Consider the following 22,490-nt stretch of genomic DNA (forward strand, 5'->3'; position numbering starts at 1 on the left):
GCGAATGGGTTGGAGGAGTATCTGGAATGTATTTTTCGAGATGTACTCGTATTCTATGGGCAATGTACATTTCGATGCCCTGTACTTGCAAACCGATTTGTGCTAACTTTAACGGTTCCTGTGGCGTCCATCGGCCGCGGATTCCGCATCAACGTTGTTTTATTCAGAAATCAGATAGTCCTAAAGAGTTTTAAGCGAAAGCTGAAACTGAAGGTAGAAGTTACGCCAAGGAGACGCTAAGCGAATTTTGTCGCCGAAATTCGAAATTCGCCGCCCGTATATGATTGTATTGAGGAGCTGTGGCGCATTTCTCCCACGTCAAGGACGCCGTCTGTTGTGGTTCAAGACGTGTCAATGATGAATAGAAGTTCACCTTTCTCAGCAACGTCTAGCACGGCGGTAGAGAGGGACGCGTTCGGTATTGAAATCGGCATCGCGTCTCTTGTAATGCGCCAACTTGCCCTGTTGGCTAACGAAAGTGTAGAGTTTTCGATCAGGGGTCGCAAGCGGCTTGCGTACGCAAGAACTAGGGGCCGTGAAACTGCGCATGCGCGGACACCTACGTCTGGGTCTGCGCATGCGCAGTACCGTCGCCCCTAGTTCTCGCGTACGCAAGCCGCTTGCGTCCCCTAGCCTAAATATTACCAGTGCTGGGAGCTCGGTTTAGCGGAGGCAAGTAATACACGTTTCGACAGGTTGAGAACGAAGAGCTGACTGGCTTTATTCAAGAGTAAAAGCAGGTTTGTCGAGTGGCATTTGTCGTGTCCCTGTCGGACAGCCGCTTCGGTTCGAGCAGGGGGCAATGACCCTCACGGCGGGGTCACTGAATGAAATGACGGACGGTCGCTACAAAAGCTTTGCATACACCGATTCCCACGGTGCATGAGGCTCGCATAATTTTATTTTATTGTTGTCTCGCTTTTTTTTTTAATAGAATGTTGCGCGTGTTAGTTTTCTCCTTTCCCGTGTATCTGAATGAATGCTGCGTTTTTTACGTGCCAAAAACACGATTTCATTATGAGACACGTCGTAGTGGGGAACTCCAGATTAATCTTGACCACCAGGTGATCTTTAACATGCTCCCGTTGCACATTTCGCCCGCATCGAAATACGACCGCCGCGGCCGGGATTCGATCCCGCGACCTCGTGCTTAGCATCGCAACTCCATAGCCGCTAAGCCGCAGCCGCGGGTACACCACGTATGTATTTGGATAGGAGTCCAAAATCAGAAGCTTACACTACAGGAAAATTTCGTTTGTGGCATATCATTTGTACAAGTTGCAATCATGTCACGTCATCGTCTATGCAGACCTTTACCTCAAGCGAATGGGGGCGAAATGCGAAAACACCCGTGTACTTAGATTTAGGTGCACGTAAAAAAAAAAAAAAAACAGGTGGTCGAAATTTCCGGAGTCCTCCACTACGGCGTGACTCATAATCAGAAAGTGGTTTTGGCACATAAAACCCCATAATTCAATTTTTTCTTTACCTCGAACTTGTTTATTGTGATTCTCGTGAACTCATCCTCCAGGCCGCGTACCTTTATAGAGAGCATTAAATTTGGGGCTGTGTATATTCGGAACCATCGAAGAACTCCTCGAATGTTTAGCTATTCGATTCGGTCCTTAGTCGCTATTCGATTAGCTCATCGAATCGAGTAGTCACCACTTGAAAACCGCAATACTTCTTTTTCTACATTTTTAATATGGAGTTTAGAATCCTTGAATTTCTTTGAATTTCTCTCAATTTTCTTTCGTGATTCCTGGTTGTCTACTCTCAGTTTCAATCTCCCTGGACGTGGTTGCCAGCTTTCATTAGCTCTTCCTCGATTCCATTTCCATGCTTTTGAGGCGCGCATATTTGCGCACTTTAGGGGCCCATTTCTTTTTAACCATGTTCCCGAATTTCTTCAAAACTATATGTTGCTCTGCCCTTCTCCGACTTAAACAAAAGAAAAGCCCAATCCATGTTACCAAGCGTGCGTTCGATGAACAAGGTCGGCTGCATCGTGACTGGCGACGAGGAAGCGTCAGGGCGTTCTTTATCTCATCGGCAGCGCTCGGCCAGCAGCATGCATTTTCACCGTCATTCGACAGGAGCCGACCTTGTTCACCGAACGCACGCTTGAGAGCAGCAGCACGATACCACTGCGCATGCGCTCCGTCACGTGACTTTTTTCATATTCGCGGGCATTATTCGCAACCCGGAGAAAAGGACTACGTGAGACGTGTCGTAAAGGAAACAACTCGATCGGTGGTTTCTGAAGGTGCTCTACAAATCTGCGTTTCATACTCGGGGTCCTCAGCCAATAATTAAAAAGTTTGGTAATTAAACTTATTTAATTGGTGAGTTATAGGGAAAACAAACAATTGTCTCAGTTACTATGGGCTATTGCGAATAGTATGCGTGCGGTTTAATTCGCTTTCGACGCTCCTTCATTTTCAAATTCTTGGCTCATGTTATGTGGGACAGCCTGTGTAGGGGCGCTTTTGGCGCGCTGGAGCGAGTTTGGAATTTTGTATACCTCAGTGGGCCAATTAGTAAATTATTTACTTAACTAACTACTTTGTTATTTCGCGCATTGCGGTGATTGTAGTTTCTGTTTTCTAGGAATGTACCCTCTATGGCCAGAAACAAAGGTGGACGAATCGCTCTGAGTTTCCTCAATGTGAAACTACGCTACGCCATTATGGAGTTAAAAACGTTCTTTTGCGAGGTTACTTGTGTGCCAAGTACTCCTTTTTTCTCATGTTTGAGCACAAATGATACTCCATTTCACCGATATTACCTTCCACATACTAAAGAAATGGCTGTAATCTCGGCCAGACAGGAGGAACGTTATTAGAAAAACGCTTTCTTTTTAATTACTCTCTCATCGTATACGATAAAGCGCCGTTAATAAGGTGCTTCGGTGAAGACATCTAGTTGACTGCAGGCAGCTTGCACAGCGACTTCAGCGCAGTTGTAACAAAATGCCACGTGTTTCTCGCAGAGGACTTCCATCGAATGAATGACTACATCGATTTGGAAGATATCGAAGAAGTGGACGAAGACGCGCTTTCCGAGACCGAACGAGAAAACGACGGCACTGGTAAGCAGGGCTCCATTGGGATAAACTGCGCGCGATACTCAAATGCGAAGCTTTCGCTTCGATGGACGGACGGGAAAAACTTTAATGGAAAAAGGACCTGCGAGGTTGCCAGCCCGGGCTCAGACCACCCGGGCATTATGTGCGGTGAGGCATAGCCTTTCCACCGCTGCCCGGGCCTGCTGGATGGACCATAATTGGTCGTGTAGTTCTGAGCTAGTAAGAGCGCTTAGCCATCGCTCCCCGAGAAGGTCCGGTTCTATCTTGTCATCCACACTTACTGATCTGATCTGTGTGCACTTCCATAAGATGTGTGCCATGTCTGCGTGTTCGTGTTTGCAGAGCTTGCAGCTCGCGTCTGGATATTGTGTTGAATTTATTCTTCTTAAGTGTACTGGCAACGAGGATGCGGCCAGGAAATCCACAACGTTCCATGGAAGCGGAACGTTCTGCAAACCGGAACGTTCCGCTTCGATGGAACGTTGTGGATTTCCTGGTCGCATCCTCCTGGTTACAGTCTGGTCGGTGCGAGTATTCCCTTTCGCACGTCGCGTCTCACCAGCTGGCCCAGCCACAACGTTAATCACACTTTAGCCACCCTTTAACCACGTTTGTGAGGTTATCCTTTATGCGTTGGCGGCGACGGCATGAGACCGGCCTCAGCCCCGCATCGAAGAGCAGGAGTACGAGGCATGTCGTCCACCCAGGCGGCTCTGCGGGCTTCCCGGTGCCCCCTCCTCAGCGGCTGGTGCTGGAGCGCCAGCTGAACAAGAGCGTGCTCATCGGCTGGCTCCCGCCCGACGTGGTGCTGGGCTCCCTGGAGGCTTACCACGTGTACGTGGACGGCGTGCTCAAGGCCACCGTCCGATCCGGGCACCGTACCAGGGCGCTCCTGGAGGGCGTCGACGCGGCACAGGTGACTCGAACATTTGCAACTTCAATTCGTGTCTTTGTTTCGCGGCGGCAGCTGCGAAGAGTTCAGCTGAGCTTTGTCGCGTCCCTCCGGTATTCGATGGCTACAGGAGTGCACGGGAAGGGCCGAGTGTTGAGTTTGCAGCTATAGTGAGGGGAGAATGTGCGAGTAGCGGTGTGTGTGTGTGTGTGTGTGTGTGTGTGTGTGTGTGTGTGTGTGTGTGTGTGTGTGTGTGTGTGTGTGTGTGTGTGTGTGTGTGTGTGTGTGTGTGTGTGTGTGTGTGTGTGTGTGTGTGTGTTAGCGACTGCGGACCGCTGTTACTCCCGCCTTTACAAAAAAAAAAAAACGGAAGAAGCAACAGCTAATATAGTCGACAGGACGGCGAATAACACCTGCAATGAGTTCGAGCGTACGTGTAGATGTAAACGTTGCCATTGTGCAAATGGAACCGTACGAACGCGAGTGAAAAAAAAAAAGACAAAGGCAATAAAACTGCAATCTAATCATGATAACAAAGGCCGCGGCGAGTGAAGCGATCGAGAAAAATAAAGCAAAAAAGAAACGCAAAAAGAAACGAAACAGGCATCGACGAATGGCACAGAAAACGGCCCCGTCATCTCCGATGTGAAACCACTCGCCGACACGTACGGGTCGCTTCAACTGCAGGGACGAGCAGAGGCGTTCGAGCCTGGATCGTTTCTTTTTGAGCAAAACGTTACGGTCGATTGAATACCGCAACGAGCCACTGCCGCAAGTCCTGTGCGCTGCGATCACTCCCTTATTGCGGGAACGTGAAACGTTCACGGTGTCCTGACTCCTGTACGCATTCGATGCGGTTCGCACAATGAGCATCACGTGCGTCGGTTTGCGCTTTGGAATTTCGTGTCACTCATTTATTCTGGGGGTTTCTTCTGTTGAGTCTTGCTGTTCCCTACCTTCGTACGTGGCCTCCAACGATATATTTTTGCATCGACGAAAACATATAAAGAATTTTTTTTTAAAGATCAGTGCGAGATCAGACGCGCGCTACGGATAGTCCACCTTGTCCTTAATGGCTGCGGGAGATGCATTGGTCATTCCGAAGCTCAGCTGCGTTAAAGCTAGCGTGCATATGTGTCTTAGGGAATGTGCTTGCTAAAAGTACCGCCCCTGTTGAAACGCCAACTGCAGCGAAACTTCACTTTGGCTAAATCGGTTGTAAATGAACAGTATATGCTATTGGAGCAATGTTGGCGAAGCCGCAGGGCTGATAATTGTCTATATCTTTTTTTGTAGCCGCCCTTTAAAATAGCCCTTGAGCAGACGACGCGTGCATGTATAACGCTTAGCGGATTTGACGTAAATTTCAGCACGTCACCTACGAGATATATCTTTCAGCTCGCCGAGGGTGTTGCCTAATCTCGGCGATCACGCTGACGAAGCGCATTTAATCTGAAAGTTCTGGATCACGCGCTGCCCTCTGATGCACGCACTCCTTTGTGAATGTGAGTCCAGCAGGGGCGCGCAATTGGAGCTGTTTGTTCGAAATGGCGTTGTTTTGGTTGCTGCAACGTCACGAAGTGGGCAGTCCGCAAAATTTGTGAGAACCGGAGGGACAGAGCAGGCAGCCGGGCAAGCGGGAAACTCCCCAGAAGGTTTACGTGCGTCGTTTCTCGTCTGCTTGCAGACAATATACTACGAAACGAAATGTTTCTCGCCTTCTTACGAATAAATATTTTTTAAAGAAATGCAATTGCTTTCTTTTCAAGCTTAAAGCCGTTCTGGAATAGTAATACGTATGACTCCTACAATTTCTAACTGCTAGTTTCTCTGCGCGGTCGCTAGGTGGTGTCGCGCACAGCAAAAAAGAAAAAAAAAGAAACGACGGCAACAGTGGCGCGCTTTTCAAGAGACAACAACAACATGTCGTCGCACCACAATGTTCGACTGGGCCACCGGGTTTGGGCACATCAGAGGGAGCTGGTCAATGCACTGATCATTTTGAGAAACGAAAGCGACGCCGGAACTTCCTTTCTGCCATCTCTTCAAACGCATTTTGCACCTCCGACCACTCTGCTTCCTCCTCGAGCAACGTCAGCGCCCGTGTACTCAGATTTAGGGACACATTAAAGAACCCCAGGTAGACAAAATTAATCCGGAGTCCCTCACTAGGGCGTGCCTCACAATCAGATCGGGGTTTTTTGCACGTAAGAGCCCCATAACCTAATTTTAATCCGATCTTTCTGAAAAAATATGCGGAATCAACTTTACGCGTTGTCCACACGTACTACGTGCTGCGTGTTAATGCTTGTTTTGCACGACGTTTTAACTGCGTTTAGCGTTACAAAATGAATCGTGGGAACATGGAGGCGACTTTGCTCTTGCCACTTTTTTCTTTTTCGCTCAGCTTTTCCTTCAGAGTTACTATATATTATATGGTGCCTTCATACGGACACACGCTCTAGTGCAACAGTGCTCGCGCGTTTGTAGAACCTCCGTAATCACATCTGTCTTTCTACGTGTTGCCTAGAGGGCGCTGCGCGCTTCAGATGTGTTTGCCTTTGCTCTCGCTGTTGGCCACCTGCTACCATCTGTCACCATTTAGCTCAGCGTTTCGGTGGGTGGCTTTGGTGGCTGTAAGGCGATGTTCGGGCGCACTGTTTTTGATTGCCGGGCGCGCGTCAGAGGAGCGACAAGTCCCGTGTCGGCCTCGGCGAGGAAAGCGAAACACGAGAAAAGAGCGGACAACGGTGTCTAGAAGAAGAAGAGGGAGCTTTGGCAATATCTGGCTTCGTCTGTTGGACGAAGATCTATATAGATGGAGCAAATGTCATGTTTGACCTCCCGACTTACACTGTGGCTTAGCTGAGAAGAAAAGAAAGACATTTCATTTCCTAAGTGCCGGCCATTGCTGACCCTGCGTTGCCGGAGAGTGGAAGATCCATCTATTGCACATTGTTCAGTTAATTCTAGCTCGCTACTTCGCGAAATTTTTCTCGTCTCTGACTTTCATGTCTCCGAGTGAACATGTTGTTCTATTAATTTTGTTTTTCATTCCTGCCTCTAGGGGGCACAACGTGAGTTAAAGGGCTACCGGCTATGCCTTTGTTAAACCTCTAACACAGCGGTGTTGTTACGGTTTTGTTCATGGGTTGACTTCAGCTTGACTACACTAAGCCACCGACAGTGACAGCCAAAGTAATCGGTGTCATAGCTTTGGCGCGAATTTCCATTAACTAAGTTGATCTTCCTTTCTTTTGCTCGCTGATAGCAAACATTCACACAAAAGGGGCTCCAAAACAGCAGTCTTCCACTTCAGCTTGACTTAACATATACTTTAGCTTCGTTTTGGTGATTGTCGGCACAAGTTTTTTCTCACGGATTCCGTGGCCAGGTTCCGAGGCCAGGACCTGCTCTTCCTAACGTCGAACGGGACTTGATGGTCTTGAGAAAAGTAATTTTCAAAAAACAACAAAGCATTACGAAATCTCGCAAACCTTGCAAGTTCATAACTTGTCCCACAGTGCCCACCATCAAGAACGCCGGCACAACCGTACACCTTGCGCTATGTTTCGCAGATGTCGCAGCGCGGCCTTCAAAATATTCTTAATAAGCACGAGCTTGTTAAGCACAAAAAAAGAAACTCTCTCTCTCTCTCTCTCTTGTTTTTCTTTTTCTTTCTTTGCTGGGTCATAGCAACGTCAGAAACAGCTCCCAATGGCTACCAGCACAGTTATCAGATGCCTCGATGTTCGCACTGTGACCAGAAAAGGTGCGTGCCCGCGTGTATCTGTAAAGAACACATGCTTTGACCCGTGACAAGGGCCCCTTTCCACTCTTTGTATGCTGCACCGCATCACGGCACTACACAACGACGAAGCTGATTTAAAGGAAACGTTCATTATGCAGCACATATTAGACCTTTGCCTCACGCGCACTCCTCGACGCATGTCTTGATCCGAAGCGAGCTGGGTTAGGCATACATTGCCTACGCACGAGTTAGCTTGGGTTTAAACCTGTCTTCGGATTGCTACCTAGCGCATAACGACATCTAAGGTGAGGTTGTGCTGCATGAGGCGTTTTCCTTTTTCTTTGCTATCTTTCCCGGGGGGCTTGGAGCAGTTTTTCGGGAGAGCTATGGCCGTTTCCGTACAATCGGAAGGATTAGTTGGAATTCGGGAGCCTCCCGGACAAATCGGGAGAGTTGGCAGGTATGCAAGCGCCTCGTACAAGTGCTTTACACACTATACACAGTTTCGCAGGCTTGTCGGGGTGCCTGTTTCTCGCAATACACCGTCGGGACAGAATGGGTCGCCCATTGTTCGACGAAGTGCAGGTGTTGTTTCGCCACCGAGAACAGATAACAAGAGAACTTGTGGCAGCTTTCGATGTAAGAAAAAATCAGTATAAAGGTGGGATCCAGCCGTCGACAAACCTTTGAGACTGTGATTCGGCGCCTTCAGATCTATGATTACCACGAAAAAGGTGCCGTATTTTTCTTTTCGCCTCGCGCTAGAATGTCTCATTCGCAAAATATACAAAATATTCATAGGGCTACTGATTAGCACCAGCACGGACAAGTTGCTGCAATTAGGCCTGCATAACACGATAGACGAGCTCACTGAAGCGCAATGTACGGCACAATATGAACGCCTCTCTAAGACTAGAGCAGGCGGACACATCCTAGAGAGACTAGACATAGGTTACCACACACAGCATGGTGTCAAGCTGGACATCCCGAGAGAGACGAAGGAAACAATGGTAATACCCCCATACCAAAGAACATGCACCCAGAACACAAAAAGGACAGACGAGAGAACAGAGCGAAGCAGATACAGAAGCAATTCGGCAGCGACAAGGACGCAGTCTTCGTAGACGTGGCTCGATACAGTCGCAGAGGGGGTTTACGGCAGCCGTAATCGATAGCGAGAAACAGTGTAAGACGTACGCGACGATACGCACCACAAGTAACGATAGAGCGGAAGAAGTAGCCATAGCGCTCGCACTAGCTGAAGCTAACGCAACCGTGATAGTCAGCGACTCGCAGCCGGCAATAAGAAACTTTGCCAACGGCTGAATCGCCCCGGAGGCACTACGCATTATTCTTGCAGGAGGTCAAGATTGCAAAAGAAAGATATACATCACATGGACACTCACTCACACCCTCGCGGAGGACGGCAACAACGAGGCGGCACACGAAGCGGCTCGAGGGCTTACGGACCGAGCCGCAGTCGCAAGTGACGCACCGGCACCCTCCGGAGGTGACGGTGCGGTAAATGAGGGGGAGTGGGAGGACAGAATGACAACATATAATGACATTACGAAACGTTATAGGTTACAGAGGCGCATATTCCCGCGACCTCACGCAAAATTGACAAAAAAAGCAGTCTGTTGCATGGCGGCAGCTACAAACTAGGACGTATCCGAGTCCTGGGCTCTCGCACATCATATATCCGGATATATACCAAACGGACAAATGCAACGCATGTGAATTCAGAGCCACTCTGGAGCATATATTATGGTAATGCCGAGGAATATATAACAATAACGAGAACGCGGCCTCTAGCAACAGCCTTCGCACGCGCTGGGAAGACGCGCTGCTCAGCCCCACCCTACAGGATCAAATACGGGCCGTCCAGCGGGCCTAGGATGCCGCCAGGACCCGCGAAGGCCGTCAAAGGCCCCGCCTAGGCCGTCAGCTAGACGGGGCCTTTGGTCCTCCCCACCAACTCGCAGGGCACGCAATAAAGTTATTCCTTCCTCCTCCTCCTCCTCCTCCTCCTCCTCCTCGCGGCTATCGCAGTACACGCTATACCAATCGTGTTCGTTGATGTTCTTCATTTTGCTCTTTCGCTTCCTTTTACAGTCACTCGTGCGGTTAGCATGTGACATACATAAGCATTTATCTAATAAAATTTTTCAGTTGAAAGTCAGCGATCTTGTCCGTCGCATATTGCGTCTTTATTTCGTTCCGTGTCGGTTACAATGCTACCCGTAAAGCTTAAGAGTAAGGACGTAGCTTACCTGCAAGGGTGAAGCCTATTAGGGGTAAAGTTTGCCGGTAAGTTAATGAACTCCGACGGTGATTTCGATTCCGCTGACAAATTGCTCACGCGCCAGCGGTATACGCTAGAGCATCTGCATGCGTTGCGCGGTTTTATTAGACGAAACCGAACGGGTGTTTGACTGAGCTAGTCGGTTCATTCTTCGAGGATTGTAGCAGCAGATATGATTCAATAAGACTTGGTGCTGGGCTAGTTGGTCATGCACTCTTTAACTTGGTGGTAGCGCTAAAAAGGGCGAACACACGATGAAAAGAAGACACGACGACCTGGAAACGCTTTCCTCGCCCTTCGTTCCCTCGTCGTCGTGTCGTCTTTTCACCGTGTGTTCGTCCCTTTTAGCGCTACCATCAGTTTTAAAGAATATAGCAGCAGAACTTAAGGAACACGGAGTTAAACACCATTCTTGACATTGATCTCCAGCACTCTGAGCGTTTCTACGTGTTTCCCGCATCTGCGCGAGCAGTTGCGTCCACGTCCATTCGTTCTTTCGGTGCCCGTGTTCCTTAAGAGGAAGCTTTAGCTCGAGTGCTCCTATCTAAATACATGTAAAAGGAGAATTCGTTTTTCTCGGCAACCACTGCACCAAATTTGACGAGGTTTGTTGCATTTAAAAGACAAACTTAAAATCTAGTGACTGTTGGTTTCGAATTTTTGAGTTAGGTCGTCAATTTTATATTAAAAATTGGCAAAAATCGAAAATTTTCAAAAAACGAAACTATCAAGTTTACAACTCCGTAACTCAACCACTAAAAATGATAATACAATTCTGTGAATTGCATCTAATAGTACATCTAAAGCGGACAAAATTGATATGTTACACATAAATATAAAAAAAAATTTAATCATAGGGAAAGACAACTTTCGCAAAACCATTGTAACCAACGTAGCACATTCACGTAAGATGTAAAATGACATATTGAATTTGTCCGCTTTGAATGATCTAATGGATGCCGTTTACAGAACCGCGATATCAGTTCGTGATGCAGAGCTATGAATTTGTAAACTTCGTGCTTCTATTTTTTTCAAACGGTCAAATATTTGAAAAACGTTTTAAGAAAATTGAAGCCCTAAATCCAAATTCCGCTTCCAACAGTCACTAGAATTTAACTTTCTCTTTCAAATGCAACAAATTTCATCAAGATCGGTCCTGGGGTTACCTCATAAAAACGTTTTTGCGTTTTGCATGTATTTGAATAGGCCGCGTCGGAGTTGGGCCCGAGCTAAAGCTTCATCTTAAGTTCTGCTGCTACAATCCTCGAAGAAACCGGACGCCCACGAGGTGCGGGAGCTATCCTCTTTGCGGGAGCAAAGGCGCCCGAAAGGATCGAGAGGCCCTCGAATTGGATGGACTTCTCATGATCGATGACGGGAGGGCCTCGGGCGGCCACGTACTACATATACACGCACTGCACACGTACGCAGCGAGGACGAGGAACGCCAAGTTGGGGCTCCGCGGTGATCACGCGCTTCGCTGAGCGTCGGCGGCGAAAGGACCAGTCTGCCGGAAGCAGTATTAGGTGGCCCTCGCTGCTGCGATCGGGTGCGCCTTTAACGAGGAAGGACCCGGGCACGCGTTGTTCCAGACACGTTCGTTCGTTCTCAGACGTGAGTCTGAGTTGCCGAATAGGGTTGCGATAAACGAAACGGGACCTCCGAGCCGCAACTATGGGCTGCTCCTAACTCTCTGGATTCGCCGCGAAGGACTCGCGTGCTGGTCGACAGTTCCTTGGTTCTGCGTCCAGTCGAAGGAAGGAAGGAAGGAAGGAAGGAAAGTAGTCGTATTGATACTGCTGTCTTCACGTTGCTGATGAAGGCGAAGCTGATGAGTGGGTGAAGAGGACCAAAAAACAATGTGGTTATCGCGCAGCCGCTCGTTCCTATTTGCTTTTGTAAAGATGGGAAGAAGAGCAACAAGGAGAATCGAAGGGAAATGAGTTAGCATTGGTGAGACCAGACAAACGACGTCGAGGTCATTCGACATCAATGCTCTCAGAGGAAGTGGTTTAAGCCGTTAGCACCGCTGTTGTCTTGATCGTCCCACAACTTCCTGTGGTGCCGCGAAAGAAACTTGTCTTGCTTGACCAAGCAACGAAGTCATTAATAAGCAAACTAAGAAGCCAACTAGTAAATGCAGAGGTTTCCTGAACACTGCCCCACGATAGCGGCGTCGGTACAAAAAGAAAAGAAAAGGAGAAACTGGGAAGTGCTCACAACAGCTTTCGTTGCAAACGTTTAACGACTTATCTCCTCTCATGCAATATACAAACTAGAAAGAAATGCTAATATTCAGACATTGACCGCACAGAGAAAAATTATACTTTCATTCCAAAAACAGCAAAAAATTCTTGCCACCTCATGCATGTGCATGATCGAGCGCAACAGAGAGAGAGAGAGAGAGAGAGAGAAAATAGAAGAGGGGAAAGGCAGATAGGTTAACCAGATTAAGTGTCCGATTGGCTACTCTACACAGGGGGTTGCGGTAAGGGCAAGAAAGATGAGAAAACAAGAGATGATAAAAAAGAAGAACGCATCAGTTCTCCCACACTATAGTTTTTCGATCAGTCCCTCTGCTCCTAAAAATCACATTAGTGCTTTTAGAGCAGTTCGGGCCGACGTCGGCTGGGACCAGGGCACAAGAATTCTGGCTTCCGTAAGGGGATGGTTGTCCATCTTGTCGAGCGTGATGCTGACGTTTCTCTGTGCATTGAAACGGCTACAATCACGCAAAGAGGTGCGCTGTCGTCTCTTTACACCGACAACCTAAACAATCTGGACTCATGGCCATTCCGACGAGGTAGATGTACGCATTAGTAAAAGGTACTCCAACTCATAGGCGACAAATCAGAGTTCCCTCCCATCGGGGTAACTCAAGTGTGTGTTGAGCGTTGTAGTTGCCAGTGAAAATGTGTCCAACCGTGCCGCGCCGTCTGTATACTTGCAAACGATCGCTCAGCAAGAACAGAGTTCTTCACAAACACCGACGAAAGCTTTGCTTAAACCGATTCTTACAGCGCGTGGGACCCACAGGTATCGAAAGCCGCTAGCTTTCTTCGTGTCACCATTCTTGTCGTTGCTGCATGCGGAATTACGTGGACGGCTCCTTTTTTTTTTCAACATTGGGAAGTCCGTGTAAGCTTACAGAGTTTGAAAAATAGGTTGCGTGCGACACCGAATAGGTAGAGTGCTCACGGAATGAAATGCGACACGGAGCATTTTAGTATAACTCTGTATATCTGCAAAGTACTCGAGAGTACCACGTCATGCCGCTTCCGTGTTTCCGCCTTATTGTTCGGCTCTTCACGAGGGCTGTGTTTGTAACGTGGCTCTGATAAAGGATGTCAATTGTGCAAGAAATTCGCATTTGATGAGTGGCTGAGAAACATTTCGCTTGCTCATGTATGTTGAAAGTATGCGTGGTTATGCGTGCGTGTGTCGTGCTTGTGCGTGCGTGCGTGTGTGTGTGTGCGTGCGTGTGTGTGTGTGTGTGTGTGTGTGTGTGTGTGTGTGTGTGTGTGTGTGTGTGTGTGTGTTTGTGTTTGTGTGTGTGTGTGTGTGTGTGTGTGTGTGTGTGTGTGTGTGTGTGTGTGTGTGTGTGTGTGTGTGTGTGTGTGTGTGTGTGTGTGTGTTTGTGTGTGTGTGTGTGTGTGTGTGTGTGCGAAGGTGCGATTGACACAGCACTAAAGAACCGCGCACAACATCGTACACTACGTAGCACACAGCATTTGCATGGAATACAACGCTTCGTTGCGAGTTGTTCGCTTGTCCTCTCGTGCCGGTTTTCACGCCGCTTTTGCGAGTCACGCCCCACGAGGATGCAGCCTCCACACTTACGTTGTTTGCGTTTATCTTGATGCAAACTTATCATCTGCATTTTTTTTCTTCTTCCTTTTTGTTTTGTCTACATTCTGTTTCACTTCTCCCGACAGCCGCACCGGATCAGCGTGAGGTCTGTCCTGACCTCTGGCCAGCATTCAAGGGACGCCGCATGCACCATTGTCATCGGGAAGAGTAAGTGGTCGCCCGCCGTCGCGCGCTCCTACAACTTTCCTGGCGCCGTTACCGCGCGCGAGATGCCATTTTCATCACACTGCAGCGCAAACGTAATCATACGACGCCCGTATGCAGGACACAAAGAAAGCGCGTGAAGATAGAAAGACAGCGGGAAAATTGCTCCGCATAAATATTACAACTTTTTCTAATAACTGCCATTTTTCCGGCCCATAAGTTACGAGACAAAAATGACCCACGCATTTGTACATGCACGCACTGCCGAGAGGGTGCGCCACCATCGATTTTCAGGCCCCGGCGCCCGCGTTCCGACGGGGCGGAATGCAAATAGGCTTGTGTAGTGGTGCCTTGCGCACGCATTAAAGAAACCCGGATGTTCGTAATTTATCCGCAACTCCTTTACCACGTACGGCGTCTCGTGGAACTTCTGGGATGTTAAACCCCAGAACTTTTTTTTTCAATTAGAAGTAGGAAACGCTTCTGTAAATACAGTCGTCCTCGTTAAATTACAGTTACATTCCTAATTACATCTTCACGATGTCCTATTGTTCTCAGCCGGAGACGTCTGAATCGCGAGCATCGCATTTCGCTCTCTAATAAGTCGTACCTTTTAATGCTAAAATATGCGTATCTAGCGTGCCCAGTACTGATTAGCGTTCTAATTAGCCCTTATTAATCACGTCGAGTTTAACCACAGCAGACGTCATTTTTCCTATTTGATTCAGGGCGTGTCCAGGATAACATGTCTACGTGTTCGGTGCAATTAAGCGAATGTTCAGTCACGCAAATTGCGTATCCGAAACAAGGTTCTCTTTCTGGCTCGATATGCACTGTCCGCGGAGTGGTCACGCTTGTGGGCTTCCGCGAGCCAAGCAGACAGAGCCATCGTGAGCACCAACTCGGTAGAGCTCTATACAGCGGACTAATAATACATGTAGTACTAAAGCAAATACGCGAATCTTTTGTTGGCTTTTGTGGACGAACCGCAATCTGCACCGTTTCGACATGTGGACTTGTCTTCTTCAAGGTCTTGAAGAAGACAAGTCCACTTGTCGAAACGTTGGCTCCTGCTTTCACCTTCTTCTCGTTTTGCTCGTCATCTCGAATTTCCATCTCCCGCCTTCCCCGTTTTTAACTCGAAACAAAATTGCGGCTATTATAGAGACGCCGCATTCGAGCCCCCCCCCCCCCTCCCCCTCCGAATAATATGTTCCACCGGCTGTTCCTTAACGCATCCACTCTGAATACGCAAGCCTCTTGGCATGTTTGCACGTGTCGAAATGACGCCGGTAATCGAACCTTCGGCCTTTTGCTCAGCCGCAGAAGGACATAGACACTGAGCCACCGCGGTCGATCAAAGAATGCATAATGAATACAAACGGCTAACTTGCGCGTGCATGCGCTCAGACCAAACATTCTTTCAATTAAGCACAATGAATCTCACAATTTTACCTGTTCAATGAAAGTATTCGTCTTCCAAAAATGTGGGGCAGTTCGAAAAAATGGTGGACCTATAGGAGTTCTTGATGGATTATGAAGACCGTTGCATGACTGGCTAAGGTTGCAGGTATGTCTGGCGCGGGCGCTGCTCCGTTTAAATTTTCCTACTCCGCGCCCAAGGCGCGTTCAGTATTTTCCACCTTACGGCGCCGTGGAATGTGCCTTTTTTTAGCTTGGTCAGTGTAACCAAACCTGCGTCAAATCTAGATTGAGACCGCGCCGGTTGGCTGACGCGTAAAACAATTATCGATGCCGAAAGCAAAAACCTCCAACCGCTTAGGCATTCCAAACACTGTAGCATGCATGAACCACACCTAATCCTTAGTGATCTTAATTTCGTGGCACTGAGTAACGAAAACAGGTTGTCCATCTTGTTGATGAGCAAATATGGCCATTTTTATGAGAGCTCGCGCCCGCGCGGTTGTGGTGCAAAACTAGACCTGAGGGGTTCATCCAGGCCCATGTTCGCAACAAAATTCCTTACCCAAGAACTGTTCACAAGGGCAGCTGTCAGAGAGTCGTGATGTTGGGCATGTTCTGAGCGAATGCAAATTACACTCATGAACGAGAAACTTTGTATTCGGCCCACGGGCCCTTTTTCACAAGACTTCTCTTTTGACACTGTCATCTGTGATCGGTTGTCTCAGCGAGCGACAGTCTTCTCGTTATCATGCCGATGAGGAGAACAACGCCAGTGGCTATGGCGTTGAGCTGGTGAACACGAGGTCGCGGGTTCGAACCAGGCCGCGGTGGCGCACGTTTCGAGGGGGCTGGAATACAAGAACATTCGTGTACCGAGGCTTAGGTGCACGTTAAAGAACCCTAGCTGGTCAAAATTAACCCGGAGCCCACCACTGCCGCGTCCCCCACAAGCCACTATAAAGTTTAACGACGTTAAACTGAACAATTTTCTTACGCTTTTTCGCGGGAGATTCAGTGCAGGCCAATAAGGAAATGCTTTTACGTTAGAAGCTTTTGGTAAAACTGGCCTGGAGGTTCGAATTCACCAAAGATTTCTTTCACTGGGCGGCCGCCTCAGTAAATGGTCTCACGAACCACTTTATGATACGAATAGCTTCGTGAATGCTGACCCTGCATGAATCGTGCCGCTACGGGCCTTGAATTGTGTCGCGTGTTGTGGTGCGAGCCCTGCGGGAATTCCCTGCGCGCAGACGTTCCGCTGGCACCGAGCTGCGTGAAGGCTTCGAACATCACCTCGACGACGGCGACCATCAGCTGGCTGCCGAGCAACTCCAACTTCAGTCACGTAGTGGCCGTCAACAGCGTGGAGATGAAATCGCTCAAGCCGGGCACGTTCCGCCACCTGGTGACGGGACTCGCACCCAACACCTCGTACCGGGTGTCGGTGCGCGCCAAGCCCGGCCGGCTGCTCATGTCGTCGGCCGCGGCCACGCTGACGGGCGCCACGGCGTCGGCCGACGAGCACGCCAAGGGCGCCGAGCCGCGCAAGCTCGCCAGCATGCTCACCTCGTTCGTCGACTTCAGGACGTTGCCGAAAGGTACGTGGCGCACGCCACCCCCCCCCCCCCCCCGTGTGGCTCTGTCTCTCTCTCCCTCCACCCTATGTGCGCGTCTTTGACTCACTCAGGCCCTCCGCGTACGTGCGCGAGCTCACCGCCGGCTTTCCTCCACCTCCTCTCGCTCTCTCTATCTCATCTTTCTATTCACTCTTTCCCGTCCCCAAGAGTAGGGTAGCCAACCAGGTGCATTTCTGGTTAACATCCCTGCCTTCTCTCTTTACTTCCTCCTCCTTTCTCCTGCGATCACCTTATCTCTCTTGTCCGACCATAATCAAGAGCGAGCGAGAGAGACAAAAGTAAGGAAAGTCAGGAAGGTTATAACCAGGTGGACGTCCGGTTGGCTACCCTGCACCTGAGAAAGGGGCTGATGAGAGAATGAGAGAGAATGAACTTTTATTCTGAGCGAGCACAGTTTGCGCCTTTGGTGGGTGGCCTCCTTATTCCAGGTAGCCGCGGGCAATGGCCATCTCCCGCGCTCGTTCAGTGAGGCTTCGCTGTCTCTCCGGGTCCGGGTCTGATAGGTTGGCCTCCCACTGCTCTTCTGTTAGTGTATGTGTGTGAATGGAAAAAAATATTCGGCAGTGCCCATCTACGATGATCGCCCGCGTTATGCGAGAGCCATATACACTGCGCAAATACTTTGTGCAGCTTCCATTACAGCCGACCGGCCGGAACGTGGCGGTGCGTCTCTTTGGTTTTGTCGCTTTTGCAACCAAAGGCACTGCGCGTCTCTGGAGACCTTCCGACCCTCCATGCGTGAACCGCGAATTGCGCGTCCATATCCTGACAGTGCGACAGTGGCGGTGCTATTTCAATGCACTGTCGGACGCATTCCGCGCCGCTTTTCGGCCGTTCGCGTGCCGAGGAGGATGTAAGTACTCGCTTACCTTGCCCCAGGCCCGTATTCGATTCCTGGTACACTCTTAGGCAAGGTTACACCTTTTGGAGTACCCCTTCTGCCACACAACAATAATCGTCATCTGCCTTGATGCGTTTCCTTTCTTGAAAACGGCGCGCCCGCTACCTTCCTGTCGGGAATGCTATCATGATGATAACGCGCACGCCGTTAGTTACTGGAAAGTACCGGGCTCGCAGCGTTAAAGAAAGGAAACGCATCAAGGCAGCTGACGATTATCGTTGTGTGGTAGAAGGGGCACTCCGAAGGGTGTAACTTTGCCTAAGAGTGCATGTAGGGGCTAGAAGTTCTTAAATCTTTTTACCCGGTCGTCGTATCGAGGCCAGATAGACAGACTAAAGTAGGGTAGGATAGCCAAAGAAATGCTAGCTCTCGCATTTAAAATGAGGTAGAAGGCAAAGGCGAAGCCAAATAGTGTTCACGTGCACAGCGGAAGGCACAGGTTGTCTTCAAACGGGTTCTTATTCATTGGGCAAAAGGAGATATTTTATAGCGGACACCAAACATACTGCGACTGCAGGATACTAACGTCGGCCCAGACATTGCCGGCAGAATATTAAAGAAAAAAATGGTGGAAAGTTTCACGTCACATCTAGAGTAAAGTCGTTCGCGTTACTTTCTTTCCGGCCGCGCGATCCGCTCGCAGTGGAAGGGTATTCGCAGCGATGGCGAGACTTGTGTTATCGACATTTTCTGGTGCCACGTGTGAGGTCGCGATGGAAAGGACAGTTGATTATAGCGCATTTCCATAGATACTATACAGGTGACAAAAGATTGGTAATTCATAGACAAGGGGCGCCATCGCGTTAAACGAAGTAGATATAGCCAGACAGCTCTCACGCAGTGTTCTGCCACACAGCACTGCGCCTCCGTCTCGAAGGTGGCGGAAGCCAGGTGTCGCGTATGGCCGAATTCTCTGCCCTCCACTTCCTTACACGGGACACGCCGTGCGCAGGCATTCCGGACCCGCCCGTGGACGTCCAAGTGGAGGCGGGTCCACAGGAAGGCACCGTGCTAGTCACCTGGCTACCAGTCACCATCAACGCGTTGGGCACCTCCAACGGGGCCGCCGTCACCGGATACGCCGTCTATGCAGCCGGCAAAAAGGTCACCGAGATCGATTCACCCACAGGTACGTGCACTATAGCGGCGCGCTTACACTTTACGCCTAAGTTTATGTTGAAGGGGAACTGAAGCATATTTTCAGCCACGTTGTAGCGACGGCGAAGAGTGCAGAACGGTCGAAAACCACCCGCCGTGGTTGCTTAGTGGCTATGGTGTCGGGCTGCTAGCCATGAGGTCGCGGGATCTAATCGTGGCCACGGCAGCCGCATCTCGATGGGGGCGAAATGCAAAAACACCCGTGTACTTAGATCTAGGTGTACATTAAAGAATCCCCGCTGGTTAAAATTAATCCGGAGTCCCCCACTGCATCGTGCCTCATAATCAAAAAGTGACTTTGGCACGTAAAAAAAACCCCATAATTTAATTCAGCAGTGCAAGATTGAACTCTTCAGTGGGCAAGCTTGTGCCCAGCAAAACGAACAACATTCAAAGCTCAACGATAGCGGGTAGTACAGTCGTCGTTCGGCGAAATATGATCTGCGGGTCACGTGCGTCGGCTATTTATGTGTAACTCATTGTACGTTCTATCATAATCGCTGGTGCTCGCGTGCGTTCCAGAATGCGCACTACTATGTTCGTTTCGCGCCCGCCATCTGTCTAGAGAAAATGCTGCTGCTGTAGAATCGGTGACGACATTCGAGAAAGCTTATTGATATACGTGAAGGCGCGTCTTGCACCGAGTGATAACATTAGAACAGTTGTTAGGCAGCGAAAAAAACAGCAACTTGAAAAATAATGTACACGTGTCGGTGGCCCTCTCTTTAGAGTCATCCTCCCATAGTCGCGATCCTGCAAAGAGAACACGAAAGCGAACATGAAACAGAACGTTGACACGTGTGCAATGTAACAATGTCACCAACGGACAGCGCACAAACAACAATACAAAAGGAGACACACACAGCGCACTCCGTCTGCGTTTGGCGTGGCTTCCTCGTGTATTGCAGTTTTTGCTCTGTCCGTCGTAATAACGCACGTCGCTCAGAAGCTTGCTAGTATATACCCATTCATCCCGCGCACATCAAAGGACTGGAACTGCCTCCCCAAACCAATCGCTTCCATGCAAGACATCGTTCGTTCTCGTGAATATTTAGCTAGCATTGCGTTACTAGAAATTTGAGAGATACTGTAAAAGCTGTATTTCTCAATTCCACCACTCTCGTCTGTATAATGCCTCCGGACCTCGAACGCACTAATAAATGAAACGGAATGAAACGTGCGTTAGGAAGTCGCCCAAGCTTCAGCACGGACAGTAAAGAGCGATACTGAAGCATTCTGTCGCAGTGTTCTCTCAAAATTCCAGAGTATTAGGTTGCGGGAAGGAAGTTAGTTCTTGCTGTTTAAAACGAAAACAACATAAATATTGGCGCGGAAGTGTCACCGCCCGTACGTCATTATGACGTCACGAAATGTCAGTGTTTCCTCGTATTTGGGCCGTTTTTGCAAAGGAAAAGTTCGCGATACTAGCTAAATCGAGTCCTTGATTCCGCTAGAATGTAATGTACGCCATTTTCGCCGATAAACAATTAAATGGACCTGAATGGGTGCTGTGGGAATTCATGGCGTCATGGTAAAGAGTCATGAGAACGTTGTGGACAGTCGCAACACTACATCGCAGCGTTGCGACTGTCGTCTGGCCCACCAACGCCTCCTTTCGCGCTGAAAGTGGCCATTTAGCTACTTCAGACGCATTAATTGCTAAATACAGTCTAATCATTCTCGTTTAGTCTTTATTGCCTGTTTAATTTAGGTAGCCCCGGTACACCTTTGAACGTAGAGGTTGAAATGATCATGGTCCTTACTCACAAAGCCTCTCTGGCGCAATCGCTTTTCCCGATTGGCCGCCGCCACCGCGATTGTCTTGTCATCGCGCCAGTCGTTATCAATACTGCTGGTACCCGAGCGCCAGATAGTGAAAAGACGGTCTGGAGAATAAAAGTTTTAACTGCGGTGCCACGAAATCCTGTGCTACTCTCTTGCGCCTTTTGGTTTTTTTATGGACAAGGTGCTTCGACATTACACGGCCGCTATTTTGTAGCGATGCCTTTTCCGATTCTATGCTTTTTCAGGCTTTTTGCGCTTGGCCAGTGGTCAGAGCGACGGTCTACCCACATTGTCAACGGGATCAGGCGGCCGTGTGTGGTGAATGATAAGAATAGCATAGAATAAGGCATAAGGCATCGCTGCAAAATAGCGGCCCAGTACCCCGTGTGGATACTGTTAAGCCAGTGAGCCAGTGCGCCTATGTGGCTCAGTTCGCGGGTGAGCCCTGATCAAGGTGCTCAACTCTCGCTAGTACAAGGTTGATTCTCTGAAGCCAAACGCTGGCAAGAGTTTTCGATGGTTCCTATAATGAACGTCTGCGTTAACCATGAAATCCGCTCCACTTTCACAACTATGAATTAACATACGTTTTCTTCCTTTCTTTTTCAACGCTGATCAGATGTGTGAAGATAGATTCTAAAGAATCGCATGTCTGTCCAATTCTTCGGCCGTCCTTTTTTTTTTTAATGTCCCTTTAACGTATACGCCTCTCCACCGATGTCTCGCTGGCCGTCGCCACAATACCCTGTGGACCGCCGTGAAGGCAAGTGAATAATACACGTCCGGAAGCGCGGCCGCCACAGCACGTGCCCTCGCAACAGTCCAGAAAGGGGTGGACTCGTTCGCCATTGCGCTCCGGCGAGCTGATCCGCGTAGCGAGGCGTTACGCGTTATCGTGCGTGGCCCGTTCGTCGAGCTGACCCCTCGCGATCACATGCCTCGACCCAGGTGACCACGCTCTTCTGGAAGTGACGTCCCTGCTGCCGTTGCACACGCGGGCCATCACCGTGCGCACGCGGGCGGGCGACTCGCTCTCCGTCGACTCCCTGCCCGTCGTCGTGCCCGACGAACTCGTGCACCCCACCCGGACGTCCAAGGTGCGTGTTGTCGTCGTACACTCTGGGAGCACTCTCTCTCTCTCTCTCTCTCTCTCTCTCTCTCTCTCTCTCTCTCTCTCTCTCTCTCTGTCTCTCTCTCTCCCGCTGAAAGAGTGCTCGCTTGGCTCTGCTGCGCGTACTTGTTATAGATAGACCGTGCAAAAAGCGCCGGTACGCTGTGAAATGATGTAAACACTCTTGAAAGTGCGCAAGGGTGCTAAATCTGTATATAGCTCACGTCTTTACACCCTTTCTTGGCTGTGAGGGTGTGACGTGTAGAGAGATTTACACTGCTCTCTCGCTTTTAAGGTTGTAGCTCGTAAGGGTGTAAATCGGTCTCTAATTCACACATTTACGCCATTCTCGGGTGTAAGGGTGTGACTTATAGACAACGACACACCGTTTTTCTGCTTTCGACGATGTAAAGTATTATACAT

At 49.3% G+C, this 22,490-nt stretch overlaps 1 protein-coding gene across 4 annotated transcripts in view; it reads left to right on the forward strand.

The window, feature by feature from the left end:
* The window catches only part of Rbp (RIMS binding protein), a 456,906-nt gene that overhangs the window by 392,867 nt on the left and 41,549 nt on the right, over positions 1–22,490 (forward strand). For all 4 annotated transcript variants that reach the window (XM_075685259.1, XM_075685260.1, XM_075685262.1 and 1 more), the window contains exons 20-25: positions 2,993–3,091; positions 3,796–4,004; positions 13,972–14,053; positions 16,726–17,073; positions 18,966–19,142; positions 21,905–22,053. In XM_075685259.1, coding sequence (XP_075541374.1) covers positions 2,993–3,091; positions 3,796–4,004; positions 13,972–14,053; positions 16,726–17,073; positions 18,966–19,142; positions 21,905–22,053 — 1,064 coding nt within the window. The remainder of the gene's footprint in view (positions 1–2,992; positions 3,092–3,795; positions 4,005–13,971; positions 14,054–16,725; positions 17,074–18,965; positions 19,143–21,904; positions 22,054–22,490) is intronic.

Source organism: Dermacentor variabilis, chromosome 3 (genome assembly GCF_050947875.1).
Source record: "Dermacentor variabilis isolate Ectoservices chromosome 3, ASM5094787v1, whole genome shotgun sequence".
Classification (NCBI taxonomy): Eukaryota; Metazoa; Arthropoda; class Arachnida; order Ixodida; family Ixodidae; genus Dermacentor; species Dermacentor variabilis.